General features: G+C 29.0%; 2 protein-coding genes and 2 long non-coding RNA genes across 4 annotated transcripts; 3 read left to right on the forward strand and 1 right to left on the reverse strand.

Moving 5' to 3' along the window:
- The first annotated feature begins 3054 nt into the window (after positions 1 to 3054).
- Positions 3055 to 5794, forward strand: LOC105115330 (flavonoid 3-O-glucosyltransferase-like). The gene is made up of 2 exons (XM_011012177.1): positions 3055 to 3660; positions 4729 to 5794. Exons 1-2 carry the CDS (start codon positions 3162 to 3164, stop codon positions 5589 to 5591), a joined length of 1362 nt encoding a protein of 453 aa, XP_011010479.1. The 5' UTR covers positions 3055 to 3161; the 3' UTR covers positions 5592 to 5794.
- Positions 4072 to 4696, forward strand: LOC105115329 (uncharacterized). Its single transcript, XR_840321.1, has 2 exons — positions 4072 to 4369; positions 4542 to 4696. It is a non-coding gene; the product is annotated as an uncharacterized LOC105115329 (long non-coding RNA).
- Positions 5795 to 17475: 11681 nt separating the features above from the next.
- LOC105115332 (MATE efflux family protein 6-like) lies at positions 17476 to 20462 on the forward strand. Its single transcript, XM_011012179.1, has 8 exons — positions 17476 to 17864; positions 18234 to 18778; positions 18890 to 18976; positions 19072 to 19128; positions 19208 to 19446; positions 19741 to 19859; positions 19962 to 20048; positions 20136 to 20462. The coding sequence occupies exons 1-8, from the start codon at positions 17595 to 17597 to the stop codon at positions 20193 to 20195; spliced, it is 1464 nt and encodes a 487-aa protein (XP_011010481.1). The 5' UTR covers positions 17476 to 17594; the 3' UTR covers positions 20196 to 20462.
- LOC105115331 (uncharacterized) lies at positions 20119 to 20992 on the reverse strand. Its single transcript, XR_840322.1, has 2 exons — positions 20275 to 20992; positions 20119 to 20227 (listed from the first exon to the last, which is right to left on the reverse strand). It is a non-coding gene; the product is annotated as an uncharacterized LOC105115331 (long non-coding RNA).
- Between the last annotated feature and the right edge of the window lie 821 nt (positions 20993 to 21813).

The raw sequence follows: 21813 nt of genomic DNA on the forward strand, positions 1-21813 counted from the left end.
TGTTAGGTTTTCTTGTTATCTCCTCAAAATTGTCTTGTGTTTTTTCTTTTGCATTGTTTGCTGCCTTTTTCTTCATGTTTTCAGCTTCCATTGTTTCCCAGTTTCTTTTTGCCTCTCCTATTCATTGGTTAGTATGATTGCTGTGTTCTGTTGGTTCTTTGTTGCTTGGTTTTCTATTCTTTTGTTGTCTTTTCTTTCCTCCCGCCTCCTATTATTGGTTTTCTTTTCTTGAAATTTAGGAAGAAAAGAGAAAATCATTAAATAATAATAATAAAAAAAAATCTCAGTCTTTTCTTTCCTCCCACCTCCTATTATAAAAAAATAATTAACTGTATTTAGTTATGTTTTGAAAATTGTCCCGCACGAGATGGGCTTCATGACTGGTGGTTATTCATTTTTGTCCCTTGGTCACTTTGAAAATACAGCTATGGTTGTTGAACTACATCTCTTTGTCGTGTGCTTCTTCTTTTTTAATGAAACCACCACAGTTTAATAAATTTTTTTAAAAAAATAACAGTACTTAGAAGGTAAATATGATTTAGATGGAATTGCTATTAGAAAATATGATTTTATTAATAACGGCTAATGATAATATTAATTTATTAAATAATTGCTATTATTATTAGCAATTGGTTAAAATTAAAACAACTAAGCAACTGGTAATAAAAATAGTGGTTGTGTCTTAAATCCACTTTTCACAAAAAAAAACTAATTCTAAAATACCACAATCAATAGCCAAATAAGTCCATAAATTATCAAACTTTAGACTTATAATTCAATGTGATATTTTAACATCATTTTAATTTGTTAATTATAATCTCAAATTAATACATTTTTTTTTCTAAATATTATTTATTTTTTTATTTTTTAGTTATTAATGAATGGTTTGAAATTTTAAACAATTTGTTCATATATTTATCTATTTTTTGATAATATTACATCATGTTTATATAAATCAAGTATGAAAATGTATAATATATAAGAAAATTTTAAAATCAACACGTAAAATTATAAATAATAAAAATAATTATTAATTAAAAAAAATATAATATAATAAAACATTTGATATTATTTATGTATTTTATAATGATAAGGAAATGTATTAGTTTTATCAATAGTATGATTAAGAAAAATAGTTTTTATATAAATTATTATTCTAAATAGTAACTTTTAAAAAATTACGACCCAAATAAGAATTATGTAAAATATATGTTATTTAAAAAAAATAAAAGTACGCCATTTTCTCTCTAATTTTTTTTAAGTGTTAGTTTTCCCAAAAAAAAAAAAAGGGGGAGAAAGAAGAAAATTCCAAGCTGAAGTGGGGCAGGGCTGTATTTGTCCATGATGAGGACAGCTACCCCACCGTGTGCATAAGTCGCTCGCTTTGCCTCACCTGGGTTTCTTCCCAACATTGCCGACGTCTATTTGTTTGCTAGGTAATTTTTATTGATGTGATTTTAAAAAATTAAAATTTAAAAATATAATTAATTATGATTAGTTGAATATATATATATATATAGTAAGTATTATTGTTGAGATTTATATGCAGTGAAATAAATATATAAAATATTTGATTATGGTTATTTTTAAAAAATATTTTTTATTAAGAAATGTATTAAAATAATTTTTTTATTTTTTAAAATTATTTCTAAGATGAGTGTATTAAAATGATTTAAAAATATAAAAAAATAATTTGAAATAAAAAAACCAAAATATTTTAAATTTTTAAAAAATACTTTTAAAATATAAAAATAAAGTTTTATAAAATTAAAAATTACTTTACAAAAACTATACTTTAAACTTAATTTTTTAATAATTTTCACAGTATAAAATATAGTTTGACTATCCGTTGTGTTTGCCTCTCTCCTGGTGTCCCTTCATAAGGATTTTTCCATGCTCGAATGGGACCAGATAAATGCATTGCCCTATTTTGTTTTCATTAAGCTTCTGGATTGGTTTTTGCAGCTACGATCCCTACTTTCCTACCTTTTTTCACATCAGAACGGGAAGGTATTTTAGGTGGACACGGCTTCGTCCACAATCTTCAAATAAATAAATAAATAAATAAATCTTGGACTTAGGCTTTAAAATGAATGCTCACGGGTTTGGAATTGACAAGCCTTTGCTATATTTTCTTTCTCCTCTTTTTTCCCTTGAAATCTTAAAATATAATTTCATTTAAATAAATAAGTAAAATAATATTTTAAAAATTATTCTATTACGCTATGATTTTTAAATAATATTTATTATTTTAATACATAATTATATATGGAACTGTATACAAAAGTCTTTTTTATATTAAAAAACTGCATATAAATATTTAATATAAACAATATATATATATATATTATTTCTTATTTATTTTCATCTTTTTTATGTTTTTTAACTAAATATTCATCAATGATTCGATGTAATCACATAAAAAAGGTTAAAAATTTTTTTTTTCTTTATTGATTTAAAATCTCCTTGTAAATCATTTTAAGTAGAAAAGCATGCCTTTCATAAAAAAATTAACATTTTATATTAAAATTAAAAAGAAACAAATTAATAATGAAGAGAGGATTTCGGCTTAAGCAATACATTTTTTTCAATTAATTTAAATTTTGTGTTTATACGAATATTTATTTTAATTGCATCAAATTTATGTTGAAATAACCCACATATAATAATAAAAAAGCATCAAATTTGTGTTTAAATAACCAACATATAATAATAAAAAAATATTTGTTCCATGAACATAAAAAAATAAATAAAAAGTAAGAATTATGATAAAAAAATAATACTTTTTCTCGAAAACTAAATTATTGAAATTAAGAACAAAATACTGAATTTAGTTATGTTTCGAAAATTGTCCCTCACGAGATGGGCTTTATGACTTGCCGTTACTTCCACACCTAGTTTGTCCTTTGGTCGATTTGAAAGTAAATTATACAACTACGGTTGTTGAACTTCCATCTCTTTGTCGCTTCTTCATGTGTTTTTTTTATCATCCAAACACGACTTTAACCGTGTTACTAGATACTGTATTTAGCGTGCTTTTTTGTCTTCTTTGTGCTGTAGAAAGCCTCTTTACTTCCTCTTTAACTTGATTCCCAAGAAGTAATCAAACATATGATCAAGCGCATCTAATACCTCCATTGTTGAAGCAAACCAAATTAATCATGTCAGAAGCTAGAAATGACTTGAAACATATTGCTGTGCTGGCATTCCCCGTAGCAACTCATGGTCCTCCACTCCTTTCTCTCGTTAGGAGGCTGTCTGCTTCTGCTTCTGCTTCATATGCAAAGTTTTCATTCTTCAGCACAAAGGAGTCCAACAGCAAACTTTTCTCCAAGGAAGACGGGCTGGAAAACATAAAACCGTACAACGTAAACGATGGTTTGCCTGAGAACTACAACTTTGCAGGGAATCTCGATGAAGTAATGGATTACTTTTTTAAGGCGACGCCGGGGAATTTTAAGCAAGCAATGGAAGTGGCGGTGAGAGAGGTAGGGAAGGATTTCACTTGCATCGTTAGTGATGCATTTCTTTGGTTTGCAGCTGATTTGGCTCAGGAATTGCATATCACTTGGGTGCCCCTTTGGACCTCAAGTTCTCGTTCCCTCCTCTTGGTCCTTGAAACCGATTTAGTCCACCAGAAAACGAGAAGCATTGTTAATGGTAAGATTTTATATTTTCCTTGTTGAGCTGGTCATCAACAATATAGCTATTTTGTTAGCGTATTTTCAAGTGAAAAGAACTCGTACGTATCAAGGGAATGGAGAGTTTTCTACACAATGAATGGCTAGAACACACGTTGTGCTTTTACTGATTTCTAAATTAAGGAACTCGACGGGATCGAGATCCAATCTTCATCATCCTAGGTAAGAGGTACAGTTACAATGCATTTAATGGCATCTACATGGTTTTCCACGGTCAGAGCAGAATTTATTTGTAATAATTAATTATCTATTTTAAGTGAACTCAATTATATAATTTAATTTGAATTCAAATGATAAATAAATTGAATTTACATATTTAAAAAATATAAAATTCAATTTTGTTCAAAGTGTTTTTAATTTTTAAAAAAGAATTAGATGAGTATTTTAAAAAAATTAATTTTAATATTATTTTTTTGAATTGTAAATCAGAAGGTTTAAAATGAAAGAACCAATTTTGGGAAGAAAATAAATCTTGGAATTGGGATTTCATCAAACTATGCATGGCCTCTTGGCCTTAGCTAGCCTGTATAAAGGGGATTTTAATTCAAGCTATTTATATATGGGTGCCTAAAACATCTCATGCTAGTTATTTATGTTCTTCCCTCAAATTTAATCATGGCCAAAATTTCATTCCCTTTTGCTTTTTATTTCCTACCATTCAAGGAAGCATGAATCGTTAATGCCGATATTGGTACTGCGATTACATGAAAATGATCGCCTATTATACTATATGATATGGAGCAGGAATGGTAAGCATCGGTTAAGGAATATTGCGTTTTCTTGGTTATTGGATGACATGTAAATTTTAAGTTTCTAGCTACAGTGATACAGAATGGAAACACCACCTTTTGCATTATACTGCGCCTGATCTAGATTAGCTACGAAAGACTTTGAGCGAGAATGGCCTAGGCAACATCATCATTGATATTATCTTTTTTCCTTCGTTGTCTGCCTAGCATAGGAATATCTATGTTATCCTATCCTTTATAGTCTGATAACTTATTCATTTTGCTTAATCTTATTGCAGAGCCCGAAGATAGAACAATTGACATTCTTCCAGGATTTTCCGAACTACGTATTTCTGACATACCTAAGGAACTATTCCCTGACGTCAAGGAATCACAATTTTCAGCAATGTTGCGTAAAATGGGATTAGCATTACCACGGGCAGCTGCTGTTGCTTCAAACTCTTTTGAAGAATTAGACCCCGATGCGGTGAATCTGTTCAAGTCAAGGCTTCCCAAGTTTCTCCACATCGGCCCCTTCGTGTTGACATCTCCAGATCCGTTCATGTCTGATCCACACGGTTGCCTGGAGTGGCTGGACAAGCAGAAACAAGAATCTGTGGTGTACATTAGTTTTGGAAGTGTGATAACGCTGCCACCCCAAGAGTTAGCAGAGTTAGTAGAAGCGCTAAAGGAATGCCAGTTGCCATTTCTTTGGTCATTTAGAGGCGATCCTAAGGAAGAATTGCCTGAAGAGTTCTTAGAAAGGACTAAAGAGAAGGGAAAAGTAGTTTCATGGACTCCGCAGTTGAAAGTCTTGCGACACAAAGCAATCGGAGTGTTTGTGACACATTGTGGGTGGAACTCGGTTTTGGATAGTATTGCTGGATGTGTGCCTATGATTTGTAGGCCATTCTTTGGGGATCAAACAGTGAACACGAGGACTATAGAGGCAGTATGGGGTACAGGTATCGAGATTGAAGGAGGAAGAATCACAAAAGGAGGTTTGATGAAAGCCTTGAGCCTTGTGATGTCATCAACCGATGAAGTAAACAAAATGAGAAAGAAACTTCAACACCTCCAAGGTCTTGCTTTGGATGCTGTGCGATCAAGTGGTAGCTCTACCAAAAATTTCGAAACTCTGGTAGAGGTGGTCGCCAAGTAATGTGAAATGATAAATTCCAAGAATTTGTGCTTTTGAGAGAAGTATAAAGCTGCAGCACGTAGTACTGCATGGATGTAGGCTAGTTCTAAACTAATAAAGTTGTGAAAGATCTTCGAACTAGGCTTGGAAGATATGTCTGAATCTATTATGTTTATTTCCTTTTTATTTTTAGTTTTTTATTTTATGTTGTTTTTCTTATTTAATTTAAGATTCTGGTTTTCCTTTCTATCTATTTAAAGAGTGCAAATCCTCCAAAGAAACACATTAAATTAGAGAAAAATATTAAAAATAAAATATGAATTAGGGTTTTTGCAGTGAAAATACTTTTCGACAACAATTATGAGTTTCTCTTGTTGTTTTGAAGTCATTTTTTTCTAAACCATAAATCAAAATCTGGCCGCAATAAATGCATGGCTGTATAGGTGTTGCAAGTTATTTTGTGTATGCTTCCATTTTGAAATTAACGCATTAATAGTTTAATGCATATAAATCATATTTTTTTATTGTTGACCCTTTTTTTTATATTTGCTTGAGACTCACCAAATTTTTTTATTTTTCTAAATATATATTTTTTTTACTAGATCATTGTCTTAGCTTTTTTTTTTACTGTGTTAAATTCAAAAAAAAAAAAACTGTGAACATAGCGCTATTCACGGTGAAAATGTATTACTGCACATTTTCTCCTTCTAACTGATGTTTATGTGAATATAACTCTCAAAGAATGGTTTCTTTTATTCTACGACTTGTTATCGTTAGCTCCTTTAAATTTAATTTAATTTTTTGATTACTACTTTATTTACTTGTGTGCTTTCTAAGAAGGTAAAGTAATCAATGATTTGAAGTTATTATATAATAATTACTGATAATTGAGAGTACGCTCAACTTAATTTCTATGGACAATTTATTTATTAATAAATGCATGAGGTACTAACTAATTAATAAAACATTAATGAGGAATATATATACACACACACATACATAACATAAACACAAATACGAGGAAAGCCACATTGGTTAGTCAAGCCCATAGCTTAAATAATAAAATATGGTAATTGGTAAAATAAATCCTGTAATATTAGTTCAATTCAATTTGGTCCGGATCTTCTTATTTTAGTTCCTTAAGCTATAGGTCAAAGCAACACATTAGGCTTCCTATAGAAGCATATTATATACTGAAACAGAGATGGTGCATTACTTTGATCTGATAATTTGCGGGATTAAAATAAATAATAATAATAAATGAGGGTTAAGTTGAACTTAACCAATAATTCAGGAGATATCGTACCAATTAGCCATTAATATAAGCTAATGTTGTTGCAGAAGCAGTAAGTTGCACGCATAGCTTGCTATGGCTAATGTCCCATATTCATGGCTAAATTATGTCATATAATAATGAAGGAAAGCAAATAGCAACTGTTGTAGTAATTAAGACAATGCATGTGAGAGTTTCTTGACTCTAACTGCTGTTGGGAATCTCAATAGAGCATCCAACTAGATAGTTTTTGCTCTCGAAACCACCATTAATTTTTTTTAATAGCCGAAATAAGCCGATGATCCACACAATATCCAATGTAAACAAAATAAAAATTAAATCACAATAAAATTTAATAACCCCCTTGACCAAAAAAAAAAAATTGTCATGCAACCAAAAAGTTGAGAGTAAATTAATATTATTGAACAAAACAAGTAGTACTTTTGGTTTTTAAAAATCCCTATTTGGCATTCTTAATTTTATTTATTTATTTTTTTATAACTTAATCTCTCTATTAAATGTTTCTCCTCCTCCTCCTCCTCCTCCTCCTCATCCTCCTCTTCTTTATCACAAGTTAAATCTCATATCACCAATTTATTAGTTTTTCTTCATAAAGTACTATTTTGGCTATTTACTAATTGAAAGAAATCCAAGCAGAGTCTGGCTATTTTCTAAAAAATTAAAGACCACCTCCTCAGCTATTTTTTTTTTCTACATGTGCCAAGTCAAACCTTTTTTCACATGATTCCTAGCAAATGATCGAACATTGAAAATCACTATAGAACGCACATTGTGCATGAAACCCGAGAAAACATAGGAGAGAGAATTTTATTTTTTTTTACATAAAAATAGTGCTAGTGTAAAAAAAATAAATCTTGAGTAATTGGTTGAAGTGATAATTTATATAATATGAGAAAAATAAAAATAACAACAATAAATAAATAAACTAACAAAAACAACAAGAAAAAAAGATAAAACAACATTTTTGAACTTATCTGGATTATCAAATAGCCCAATGACCTGATAGAAGAAAATAAACAAAAAAAAAACTTCACAAACAAAAAAAGTCAACCTAGAAAAAGAGTAAAAAAACTCAAGAAAACCCAAGCAAACCACTAGAACCTTAGTTTATTATGGACTCAAATTTAATTAAAAAGTTTAATTATCAACCAACTTAATCTTAAAAGATGAAATTATTAAAAAAATATTAATAATTTTTTTTGTAAAAGTAATAAAAAAATAAGAATAAAATTTGAGAGAAAAACATCTGAGAACAAGATTTGAAAAAACAAATCCCAAAACAATAAATAGTAATTAAAATAATAAGTTTCAAATTTGAAAAATTAAAGAATTATAGGGGATGAAATTGAAAAATATTTATAAATTAATAGATTATTTATAGATTAAAAATGGTAAGGGTGAACTTGAAGAAAGTTATTGTGGGATAACCAAATAAAATCAAACTCAAAAAACAAGAAAACAAAACGCAAAGAAAAAAAAATTAAGAAAAATAAGCTACATGAAAGGAAAAAAAACAAGCAAATTCGAGCGAACCTTCTAAACTTGGTCTAATACCTAAAACCTATGACTTGTGAAATCATGTAAATAAGTTCAATCACAGAACTTAACTCTCAAAAAAATTAATTTTGAAGAAAACAATTAAGAAAAAAATATTAAGAAAAATAAATTGCAAAAGAAAAAAATATCAATAAAAAGAATGGAGAAAAATTTTGACAAAAAAACCCAAGAAATATAAAAAAATTTAAAAATAAAAGTGCTCCCATGAAAAATAAATTGTAATTAAAAAAATAAGAACCAAATTTGAAGGATTAAACAAACCATAGGCGGTGAAATTGAAAAAAAATTATAATTTTATAGATTATTTATATATTAAAAAATGATATGAAGTTGAATAAAATGAAATTGCTCTAGGTTAAACCAATAGAATTAAAACATGAAAAATAACAAAAAAAACCATTAAAAAGAATAAAAATCAAGACAACATCAGTGTAGAAAAAAAAACAGGTTGATGAACATCTTAAACCTAGTTTAATCTCTAAAAGTAGCAGTCCGAGAAATATTTGAGTCGTATTCAATCAAAAAACCTAATTCTCAATTAATTCAGTAAAAAATAGTGAGGATAAAATTTAAAAGAAATAAATCCAAGAACGATGCAATTTACAAAACAAAATTAAAAAAAGATGCCAAATAAAATAAATAACAATTAAAAGAATGAGAAACAAATTTTAAAGATAAAAAAATTATAGGGGTGAAATTAAAAAATATTTGTAAAAACTAAGCAAACCCCGACAAATATTTTAAATTTAGTCAAATTTTAAAAACTCGTAACCCATGAAATCTTGAATTCAAGTTTAATTAAGAAGTTTATTGTGAGTCAATTTAAGAATATGAATTTTAAAAATTTATCAAAGCAAAAAAAAACTTGCAATTAAAAGAATAAGGATTAAGTTTGATAAGAAAAAAAACAAAGGATGGTGAAATTATAAAATAAAATTAATTATAATTTAAAATAAAAACTTGTCAATACTAAAAAAATTGATAATAAAAAACGAATTAAATCTGATAGGAAAAAAAATAAAAAGCAAAGGAGGGTCAAATCATAAAACAAAATCAATTGAAAAAATGATTAAAAAAAACAATCAAAAGAATGAAGATCAATTTCAATAAATTATTCAAGAGAAATAAATCGTAAAAAAATAAAGGGATCAAATTTGAAGAACGAGCAAATTAAAAGGTTGTTCTTGAATTTTTAAAAGGTTAGTACAACAATCTACATGAGGGAGAGAGAAGAAGGAGGGAAGAAGTGGACACTGATGTCAAACTGTTATAAATTTAGCACATGTGCCGCATCATCTGGTTTAGGGCCCGAAGCCTTTAAAACATTGCCCTGAAAAATAGTATTTTATTGTAGAATAGCCCTTTACATGCCGCTTGAAAAATCTGAGGGTTGTTCACATGTTAACGCATGTAAATAAATATAATTTACAACAATGCTCATGAGAACTCTCGAAATTTACAATAAAAACAATGTAAAATGACATAAAAAGCTATTGAGTGAGAGTTCAATTGGTTGTCTTTAAAGATTACTATTCTAAAAAAGTTTAAAAATATAAAAATGACCCAAAGTATCAGGTATTAGATTATTTTATTTCAGGGTTAAATTAATCATTTCGCTATACAAAATACTATGAAATCACCAATCTAACTCTATATATTTAGAAAAGAGAATTGTGTCATGGTGAGAAAACAATTTTACCCTTAAAATTTAGTGCATTGCTTCTTTTTCTTCTTCTTCTTTTTTGTTTCCAATAGCAAAATTATAATTAAACTATTACAATGAATAGTAATTTTTTATTCTTAGAGGATTTTTTTTTTGTTAATTATATTATTATATATTCATTATTGAAGCAAAACAGCTAATCATCTCTGAATCCAAAAAAGGCTTAAAAAACATTGATGTGCTAGCATTTATATTTGGCACTCGTGGCCTCTCTTCTTAAAAGCTTTTTAAATTGTGATACGGTTCTTTTTAAAGAAATTTTTTTATTGAAAAATATATTTAATTAATTTTAGTTTAGAATTTATTTTTGATATCAGCATTTTAAAATTATAAAAAAATATTAAAAAATATCAATTTAATATTTTTTAAACTAAAAAAATGTTTGAAAAGCATTTAAAAGTAGAAATAGAAGTTGTCTTTAACACCCTCTCTTGATTGGAGGATATCATCAACTGCTTCATGCGCAAAGTTTTAATTTTTTAGCATAAAGAATCCAATAGAAAACTTTTCTCCAAATAAGAAAAGGTAGAAAATATAAAACCCTACGATGTAAAAGATGGTTTGCCTGATAATGACATCTTTCCGGGTAATCTCGAAGAACTGAATATTTTCTTAAAGTAACTCCAAGGAAGGATTTTACTTGCATCATGAGTGACACATTCTTTTTCTTTGCAGTAGATATGGCTACGGAATTGCACATCCCCTGCGTGCCACTTTGGACCTCGGAACCTCGTTCCCTTCTTTTTCTCCTTGAAAGCGATTTAGTTCGCTAGACAATCCGTTGCAATATTAACGCTAAGCTCTTATATATATATATATATATATATATATATTCATAAAGTACTCGTCCTGAATTTATGACTTTAGTTTGTTTCCTATTTATAGGTTGTGATGATATTTTAAAATTTAATATATTTAGTAGTAATTTTTTTTAAGTGTTTGAATGGTGGATATTCATGTATTCATGTTATTATTTATTTTTTAAAAGTTTACGAGGTTTATGGTTGGTGATAAAAGACCTAACAACTATAAAATAATTTCTTTGATGAGATTTTAGAACATTCCGATCATAAAATTAATGAGTTCTAATAAAAATATTACAATAAATAAAAGAATAAGAGTTTAATTCTAAGAAAAGTATTTTGTTTTATTCATGTATGATAAATGTTGTGAGAATAATAGTATAAGTACTTAAAAAATATAAATTATGAATCTTTTATTTAGATTCAGAGAGTATATATAAGCTCTGAACTTTATCAAGGTGTTTGAATGAAGGAGTTATAACATTATTTTCTCATGGTAACATTAATAAAAGATAAATATCATTTACATAATATTAATGAGGGATATATATGTTTTACATAACATTAATGTTGATGGAAATATGTTAGTTCATTATAAAATTTTTATAAACTTAGAGATATATAAAGATAAATCATTTTTGACTTTTAATATTTTATGTTAAAATATATAAGAATAAACAAACTAATCATTATGATCCAATATAGAGTCTCATGACCCAATCAGGAGGCCAACAATGAACGTTAGTTCCATATATATTTAGGAATAATTCCAAATCCATTGATGATAGGTTTAATAATTTGTCAGACCTATATATACTTGGGTTCAATACGAAGCTCGACCTAATAATATTGGGTCTGACATCTCGCTAAATCTATATGTACTTGGGATCAACGCATAGCTGAGCTTAAAAATACTGGATTTATCATCTTGCAAGACTCGCATATACTTAGGTCCAGTGTGTAATTGAACCCAATGTTATTGAATTTGACATCACACCAAATCTACATGTATTTAAGCAAAATGCATAGCTGAACTTAATAATATTAGGTTTGTAATCCTACTATACATATATGTACTTGGACATAAGTCATGATATGTACCTAAACTTAATAGTGTTGAGCCTATAAGCAAGTTAAACACATGTTATTTGGATTTGATATTCAGTCAAACCCAAGTACATTGGGTTATTTCTCTATCTTTAGCTTTTTATAACATGAATTTAGATAAAAATAACATATATAAAATATATTGATCCATCATATTATATAATTTTTATTGTATTTACATTACTTATCCATTCAAAGACTTGTTCGAAAATGGCCTCAACCATATCACACTAAGGTAAATCAAAATCTTAGTCATTCAATATTTACGTGAGGTAAAAGCATTCCTAGTAATTCCAACATTTATATCCACTAATCAATTTGGATTAGATGGTTCTAAATAAAGCTTAAAAGAACTTGAGCTCAACCTAAAGAAATCAACAAATTCAAATGGAAAACTCTATCAATACAGAGCAAGTTACTAAGCAAAGTATATATCCCTAGAAAGCTATTTGTGTCTAGTTTTCAACAAACCAAACGGTACATGATTTGGAGCTTTGTACTACGATTTATGGCCATTTTACTCCTAATACAAGCTACAAGAAGAATCGAAAATCCTTTCGTCATATTTTTCAACTTACAAGATTACCCTCTTCTTCCAAAAGGATTTAACTAGATTTATGTGCCGTGATTTGCCATGTGCAAGTCATATTTTTTTCCAACATAAAAATAATATTTTGGAAAAATATCTATGTCCTAAGTCATCGTTTAATTAATAATTTAAATAATATAAATAAAAAATATAATAATAAAAAAACTAACAAAAAAAATAATAACAAAAAAAAAGTAAAAAAACCCGTCCTAAGCCCATTTGTGGTATAAAAAATTTAATATTAAAAGGCAACACTTTAAAAAAAATAATCAATAAAATAATTCTCAATTAAACTATGTTCAATCACAAATTCTGAGATAATTGATATAAAATTGAGACAACTTTATAAAAAAAGACAAGAAAAAAAATATTTGAAAACCAATTTCTAATAATTAAATGAGAACATGATAACTCCATAAAAACAAAAATGAGAAGGAAAAAATTAAAGCTTAATATTAGCAAATAAAAAGTTGTAGGATAAAATTCAAGTAAAATTATAACTAAAAAAAGGTCAACAAAATCTCAATCCGAGCCCTCAAATTTAAGATGCAAAATCTTTAACTCAATCATGATATCAAAGTAACCACGTTGAAAAGCAAATGAAATAAAATCTTAAAGTTTAATTATCGAACAACTCAATGTTAAATAGTAAAAAACTAATAATTAAAAAATAATAAAAAATAAGTTAACTTGGGTTAATTTGCTAACCTCGCAACTATAACTAAAACATTATATAAAGGTAAAATTAAAAAAATATTTGTAATATAATATATTTTTTAAAATTAAAAAAAAAAATAATTAAAATGATGGAGATCAAACGTGAAGGAAAAATAAATTGTATGGGCTAATCTAATTTTTTTCAGGGGTTGATGTTGAATTCGAGAAGAAAAAAGGGGAAAAAAAAGGATATTAACATCAAACTAGAGGTATATTTGATGCAAACACTACCCCATCAATTGTATGGGCTAATCTAATTTTTTTCAGAAGTTGACGTTGAATTCGAGAAGAAAAGAGGGGGAAAAAAAGGGTGTTGACATCAAACTAGAGGTGTATTTGATGCAAACACTACCCCATAACATAGAAAGTTATGAAAGATAATGTTTAGTGGCCAAACGGTTTAGCATATATTGCTCGTAAGATCATTTATGTTTTTTTTTTTAAGACAACCTACTTTTTTAGTATTTTTTGTTTGGAAATGTATCACAATAATTTTTTTATAAAAAATTATTTTTGATATTAACACATTATAATTATAATGATCTGAAATTATTTTTGATATTAACACATTATAATGATCTGAAAAAAAAATAAAGAATTTGAAGTAAAGAAAAAAAAATAAATTTTTTTCTTTTTTAAAACACTATTAAAATGTAAAAATAAATGTGCAGAAATAATATTTGGCATAAATGGGGAATAGCTGGAAATCCTTTCCAAATTTCCTTCCAGCTGGCTCATGCACTCTGAAGTAAATTGTATATCAGCTCTTGCTGTTCAATGAACGTCGTGATTTTTCTTTGTTTTTGAATCCTTTTTACACTCCGAGAAGTACATTTTTCATAATTTCCCAGTCCTCGTGTGGATATGCCTGTTTTTTTCACCCAACTACAAATGTGGATTTAACTTAGTTGTTGTGTAAAAAAAGCTGACTTTTGAGAATAACAAAAAGTAGGAGATTCTTGCGCATCTTTCTTTAAATGAATTCCTTATGCATACAAAAATAATCATTAGCATAACCTAAATATTCTTGAAGTTCATGGCCCCTAAGTTGCAGCATCATCGAGTACAAGGAAATAGGAATAGCATGTTTGGCAACACTGTACGTGTTTTATTTTTTTAGTTTAAAATTATTATTTTTTATATTTTTAATCATTTGATATGCTAATATTAAAAAAAATTTAAAAATAAAAAATATTATATCAATGTATTTTCAAATAGAAATACTTTAAAAAATAGCAATTACTACAATATCAAATACTTTATAAACAAACAACTATAAAATCATATATGATAACTATACAAATGACTTCAAGAACAAAGTCAACTATCCAAAAAGAGTAAAATATTTAGATGTAGTATAAAATATATAAAAATGAAAAGGCAAATCACTTACAATATATAATATCTTAATTATTATTTTTTTCAATTTTATTCTTATTTTTTTATTTATAGATTTTTATAACCAAATTAATGACTAATTTCTAAATATTTGTTAAGAAATTAAAATTTCCAACAAAAAAAGGACTAGAAGTAAAATAAGGAGAAATCTTCAATCTCAAATTCACATAAAAACATACTTTTTAGATCATCTATTTAACTGTTTCCTTCTTCAATCTTTATAGTTTTTGAAATTTTAATTCTTATCCAGAAAATTTATTTTATTTTTAAGTTTTTAATGTAAAAAAGAAGAGATAAAGTCACTCAATTAAAACAAAAAAAAATAAAGTTAATTAATATCAAGAGTTCTATTTAACGGAGGTTCCATTAATGTTTTTATAAATTTTTATTTTATTTAAAAAATAGATTGAGGTTGATAAATAAATGAAAAATATATGTTTGATTTTGTTACTTTAGATATTTTTTGAGGTTTTTTAGTTGTTAAATTGATTTTTTTATATATATTTTAAGAATGCTTATTAAGTATTTTTAAAAATAAATAAATAAAAATTTATTTAAATTTTCTTTTTAATTTTCCAGTTGTCATTAATAAATAAATTAATAAAAGTTTGTTTGGGAGCATGGTTACGGTTATTTTTTAAAATATTTTTTATTTAAAAATATATTAAAATAATATTTTTTTATAAATTATTTTTTTAAATTAACACATCAAAAATAATATAAAAATATTTAAAAAATAATTTAAAATTAAAAAATTAATTTTTTAAAAAAAATAAAAACAAACCAACCCCCGTGAAACGAGGGAAAGAGGGTGGGAGATTCACATTTTTGAGACCCGACCGATGATGGTTGCAAGATCAACATTTGTCCGGTCTGGAAAGCGTGTGTGAGAGAGAGAGAGAGTATCCGAACTCGAAACCACGAGCATCTCTCCCCTTTTGTTTTGACTCGCTTGAATAGGCATTCGGGAATCATGTCACGTCATCAAAACTAGGACTCCACTCATCAATATTCACCAAAAACAAACAGACAATGGCTTAATCCAACCTGATAACATATATAATGTTCTTCTTGGTTTCTTTTTTCCTTTTTCTTTTTTTAATGGGTGTCCAAATTGTGGGTTCACAAATCCAATAAGAAATAAGGATAATGATAGTAGTCCTTGGTTTAAAACTATCTAGTCCCCTGTTATTCTCTTCTTCTTCTTTTTTCCACTCTTTCTCGATTGTACGAGATTGATGGTTGCAGTACCATGTCAGTTTAGCAATTTTTTCATAAAATAAAAATATTAAAATGATAAAAAAAATTAACTTAAAAAAATAACAATGATAATATATATGTATTAAAATGATAAAAAAAATTAACTTAAGAAAATAACAATTATAATATATATGATAATATTAACAAATAAAAAATAAAAAGCAATAACAAAACCTGAAACCATTGAACCTATAATTAGTAATTTTCTATTAACTTAATGATAATATATGAAATAAAAAAATAAAAAATAATTGAATCCATCTCCATCCAACTTTTAGAACTTGTGAAGCGAACAATAAGTTAAAAGATAAATTTATAAAAATAACAATGTAAAATCTCTAACCAACCAACCAAAATAATTAGAGATAAACTAGAAAAAAAAATAAAAAAATGGATAAAAAAGAAAAAGATAAGAACAAAATTTAACACAATAAAATAAAATAACAATGATGAAATTGAAAAAAAATTCAATTAACAAAATAATAATAAAAAATAAAAATAAAAATCAAGAGAATGAGTATCAAATTTGATATAAAAACAAATATCAAAGAATGAAATTTTAAAAAAAATAAATTATTAAAGGATTCAAGACCAAATACATTACAATTAAAAATAATAATAATCAAATTTGATATAAAAATAAATTATCAAGAAATAAAATTAAAAAAAAAATTAACTCAATAAATAATTCTAAATCAAATATATTATAATCAAAGAATAATAACCTAAATTGACTCAACAAATATTTTTTTTATTTTACAAAAGTTAACATGTTTTTTATTTTAAAAAAATATAATCAGAACTCAATTATCGATCTTCTGATCGCATGGGCCTCATTGTTCTTTTCATGATAGTTTTATGGAGGCTAAAACTTCTTCTTTTTTTTCTAAATGATAGGTTTAATTATCCATGATTCCATGTGAAAATAATAAAAAAGAAAACCATAAAAAAATAACTAAAGTGTCTTTGCATTCCAACTTAAGAAATATGATTTTTAGGGGTATTTATGTAATTTTACCACGCAAATAAATTTAATAACAAGATAAGCTCCTTGACATAAGGAAAATGTTTTTTTAAGGCTTCGCTAGTAATTGCACCGTGTAACAAAGAAAAAACGAATATTATTTAACCTCTCTTTCCTTCAATGATTAATATCTTTCTATCCCTGAAACTAAGCTAAGTGAATTTACAATTCTAGAATAAAAAAGTAATATCACTTGCAAAATTCATAGTGAAAGGTTCTTTTAGCTTTTGATATAATATCAAATGCGAATGAATCACTATGATATCTCCCTTCTTCCCTGGAAACCACGAGGATTTGAAAAATAAATAAAAAAATTCTATGGTGATCTCATGGAGGAGAAACCAAAATTGACTTGGACAAAACAGAACAAAGACAGACCAATAGATTTATTTTTCTTGGTCATTATTTTACCACATTTTTGTTGCTTGTCATATTGCTTGTCCTTGTCCAACTTGCCTAGTTATGTAACTTGTGTCATCACGAACAAAAAACAAATTTGTAAATTGTCCTGCTAGCATACTGTGCTGTGAGTGATTGTAAGAAACGAAAACCATGGACCTAGAAGAAGAAAAACCAAGTATTGACTTACCATTGATCTCCCCAGAAACTGCAATAAAATCAAGAAATGGATTCAGCAAAGTTGAGATTGTTGAGGAGGTGAAGAAGCAGCTTGTGCTAGCAGGGCCTCTTGTTACTGTTAATTTCTTCATTTTTCTTTTACAGGTGATTTCGGTCATGTTTGTCGGTCATCTTGGAGAGCTAGCACTTTCAGGTGCTTCCATGGCCACTTCTTTTGCTTCGGTCACTGGCTTAAGTTTATTGGTAAGAGGGGTTTCTCCCATTATGGTTGTGTACAATCTATGAGTTGAAAATAAAACCTCAACTACAATAATTTAGAGCTGAGATATCACTGGACTTATTTGGCTGAAAAGGATGGCAGAACTTGTGCCATTTTCTACAGTAAGTGAATATTTTTCAAATCCCACTTCAAGCCGTTAGAAGGCAGGATTTAAAACCATTTGCCTCTTCTAACTTAGTGATGAATGAAGCTAAGCCATTGTTCAGGAATAAAACTTGCTTTCCCTTTTTCTAAACGAGAGATCCTCGTGTCTTTCAAACTTACATTTCAAGTTTTCGTATCAAAGTTTCACATATCTCTCTATTGATATATAAAATTTGTTCGATGAGTAGAAAGGACTGGCAAGTGCATTAGACACATACTGTGGTCAATCTTATGGAGCAAAGCAATACCACATGCTTGGTATACACTTGCAGAGAGCCATGATAGTTCTTCTACTTGCCAGCGTTCCACTTGCAGTTGTGTGGGCCAATGCCGGGGCCATTCTGGTGTTCTTCAAGCAGGATCCAGAAATATCAGCTGAGGCTGGGCGTTACGCTCGTTACATGATTCCCACCATTTTTGGTTTTGCAATCCAGGAATGTCATGTCAGATTCTTGCAATCCCAAAACAATGTGATTCCAATGATGGTTTGCGCAGGAATTACGACCTTTCTTCACATCTTTACATGCTGGCTTCTTGTCTTCAAGTCCGGACTTGGAAATAAAGGTGCTGCGCTGGCAAATGCTATCTCCTACTGGGCTAACGCACTCTTACTTATTCTTTATGTGAGGATATCTCCCTCTTGTAAGAAGACTTGGACTGGTTTATCAAAGGAGGCCCTGCATGGAATTCCCAATTTCCTTAAACTAGCAATTCCTTCAGCTATAATGGTCAGGTATTTTTTTTATTTTTTTAATTTCAATCACTCCAAGAGCCAATTGCATTGAATTATTTGGGCATACATATCAAGTAGTAATTAATTTTCATTATTATTGTGTTGGAATAGCTTGGAGATTTGGTCGTTTGAGATGATGGTTCTGTTATCTGGTCTTCTTCCAAATCCTAAACTTGAAACATCTGTCCTTTCCATCAGGTTAGATTTATGTGAAGCCATCAGTGATACTATGTTAGGCACATGTGAACTTGTCTCAAATGCATGAATGCTAACAAATTGCTGTATATTTCCAGCCTTAACACAAGTGCTTTGACTTATATGATACCCCTTGGTCTTAGTGCTGCTATAAGGTGAGCCTGCACAAAATGAACTGGTAGATATATTTAAAGCTGCTTCATTCTCCTGACAAATTTATTTCATTGGAGGCAGTACAAGAGTCTCAAATGAACTGGGTGCTGGGAAACCACAAGCAGCTCGTCTGGCAGTAAGTGTTGCGACATTCTTGGTCGGTACTGAAGGCATTTCGGTGGCCTCCTTAATGATCTTTGGTCGTAAAGTATGGGCCTACTTTTATACAACAGAAAAAATAGTAGTGAACTATGTGGGAGAAATGTTGGTTTTTGTTGCAGTATCTCACTTTTTTGACGGAATTCAATCTGTGTTTTCAGGTCTGTAGCAGCGATTTAGCTTTCTCTTCTCTGTGCCTCCTTCATGCATAAAATCAACTTCTGAACATAAGAACTTTTCAAGCTTAATTTAGGACCAAATGAATAAAGCAAGTGCAATCAGTAATTAGAAACAAAACCAAAATTCGAAAGGATAATTTAATGCATTATACATGCCTTCATCAATGAAAACTATGATGTGGATGCTTTCACCAAAATTATACTGTACTTTGCGTGGAATGACCTTGTTACATGATTTTTTATGCTGGCTGACATGACCACAATTGACAATTGTAGGCACTGCTAGAGGATGTGGATGGCAGAAGATTGGAGCGGTAATTAATCTGGGTGCGTACTATCTTCTAGGCATTCCTTGTTCTGTAATCCTTGCTTTTGTCTACAATTCTGGTGGGAAGGTAACTCCATATCCTCGTCTGTCTGTGACTGAATAAAATATATGTTTGTGCCAAGCAAGTAACAGAACAGCTTACAAAAGCTTACTAAAATATGGTCTACAGGGACTGTGGACAGGCATTATATTAGCTCTGTTTTTCCAAGCATTAGCGCTTTTTGTAGTAACTCTTCGCACCGACTGGGAGAAAGAGGTAAACGCCTATTCCTTTGTTAATTCTTTTGTGCATCGCCTGTTAATTTTAGTCTCATTTCTTATTTTTCTGCTCTCTCTTTTGCAGTCTAAGAAAGCTAATGACAGAGTCTACCGTGCAGTCATACATGATAATTCATCAACATAAAGGGTGCAAAGATCTTAGAATAACTTGTTTGCCTGAAGAAGAGAAATTGCATTATAGTATCTTAGAATAACTTGTTTGCCTGAAGAAGAGAAATTGCATTATAGTATCAAAACTGAAGTTATCGTTCACTGACCCTGTTCTGGATTAGGAAAAAAGAAGTAATGACCAATTTCAGACTCTGAATGTATGAGCCAGGCCATTAAAAGCACTCCCTGTTCAGATATATTTATAGCAAAGTTTCATTCTCAATTCAATGTTCTTCTCTCCTTTTTAAGAAGGTCAACTTTCAATTCGCTGTTTCTAAACTGGAACCTGATAAATCATCGCCTCTGAAATGAGTTCTTATCGTTAAGACAATTGAAGATTCATATAGAGCTCTCAACGAATATTATAAGCACGTCAGCACATATAAAAAGCAGGTCTCTTTAGTGTTGATTATGTTTTATTACAGAACGCAAGGAAAGAATCCTAAGATACAAGGCAAAAAGTAAATGGTGAATCAGATCCCAATATTGCATATGCTGGAGGCAGTTTTTACTGGAGCAGCATTAATCATGCCAAAGATTGCATAAGTCATGTCCCTGATTTATATGCATGTAGCTAAATGGTGAGGAATAATAGCTTTGGGGGCGCATTTTACAGAAGTTGGAATTAGGTTATGGATGTTGGGGTTTCTTGACATAATGCTTTCGAGTCCAGTATTGGCGCATTAAGCTCCTGAAAGTGAAACGGTTCGTTGTCCTTATTTCCTTCTTTGAGTGAGATTAATATATGTATTTTGTATTTATATGTAATACAACTTGGAAGCGGTTATCAGCCTGACCAAGAAAAAAGCAAATTATACACCATTTTTTATTACCATAAGCTCTCATGCATACAGAATAAGGACATTAAAGGGGTGGACTTCACTCTAAGTTCCTGTCAGATATGATGTGTATACAGTTTATGTTCCAGTATTGACTTGTATCAGCGCTGAAGTACATATAAAAGTTTAAGTATCCGATTTCATCTTACACGTTTTCGCTTCCCCTAGTTATATGGAAGTATCGAAGTATTCTACTGCTGATTCATGTAAGCTCTGAGCAGGCTAGATCGGAAGAACTGAATCTATGCTGATGTGATACTACAGCATTTTTCATATGGTGGCTCTGTCACAGCACTTGTGGAACTATTTCTTTTGTGTGTGTGTGTGTGTGTTTGGCGATAAGGTATGCAACTCCTTGGCTGGATCAGTCCTCTGAGTACACGCAAGCCGGCCGAATCATAGGTATCCAGAAAATTCCATGAGCACTTGCGAGCATATCATTGCTTAATGCTGAGTTCAATGTTTCTACCTACAATTTTATTGTGATTTTGATTCCCAAACATGGTTTACATTTGCTCCTTTCATTTTTATTTGAAACAGATCTAAATATTAAACAGGACTTCGTTCCTCTTGTTGAAATCTTTAATTTTAAGTTTTAAAAGCTATTAATTGTTAAGGCTTCTAACTCGTTTAAAAGAGGGAGAGGTGCCTGCAGGAAGACAATTCTTTTTAATCATCAAATTATACAAAGTATTAAAAGTAATTGAAAGCTAATTCATGTATGGTGTAAAAGAAATTTAAAGTCTTTTATCT

Source organism: Populus euphratica, unplaced genomic scaffold, assembly GCF_000495115.2.
Source record: "Populus euphratica unplaced genomic scaffold, PopEup_1.0 scaffold678.1, whole genome shotgun sequence".
NCBI classification, from domain to species: Eukaryota; Viridiplantae; Streptophyta; class Magnoliopsida; order Malpighiales; family Salicaceae; genus Populus; species Populus euphratica.

Excerpts from the sequence above, each read along its gene's own strand:
- LOC105115330 (XM_011012177.1), top strand. The coding sequence starts at position 3,162 with ATGTCAGAAGCTAGAAATGACTTGAAACATATTGCTGTGCTGGCATTC. Across the intron at positions 3,661-4,728 it reads AACGAGAAGCATTGTTAATG|AGCCCGAAGATAGAACAATT; the intron begins GTAAGATTTTAT and ends ATCTTATTGCAG.
- LOC105115332 (XM_011012179.1), top strand. The coding sequence starts at position 17,595 with ATGGACCTAGAAGAAGAAAAACCAAGTATTGACTTACCATTGATCTCC. Across the intron at positions 19,447-19,740 it reads AATTCAATCTGTGTTTTCAG|GCACTGCTAGAGGATGTGGA; the intron begins GTCTGTAGCAGC and ends TGACAATTGTAG. Across the intron at positions 20,049-20,135 it reads GCACCGACTGGGAGAAAGAG|TCTAAGAAAGCTAATGACAG; the intron begins GTAAACGCCTAT and ends TCTCTTTTGCAG.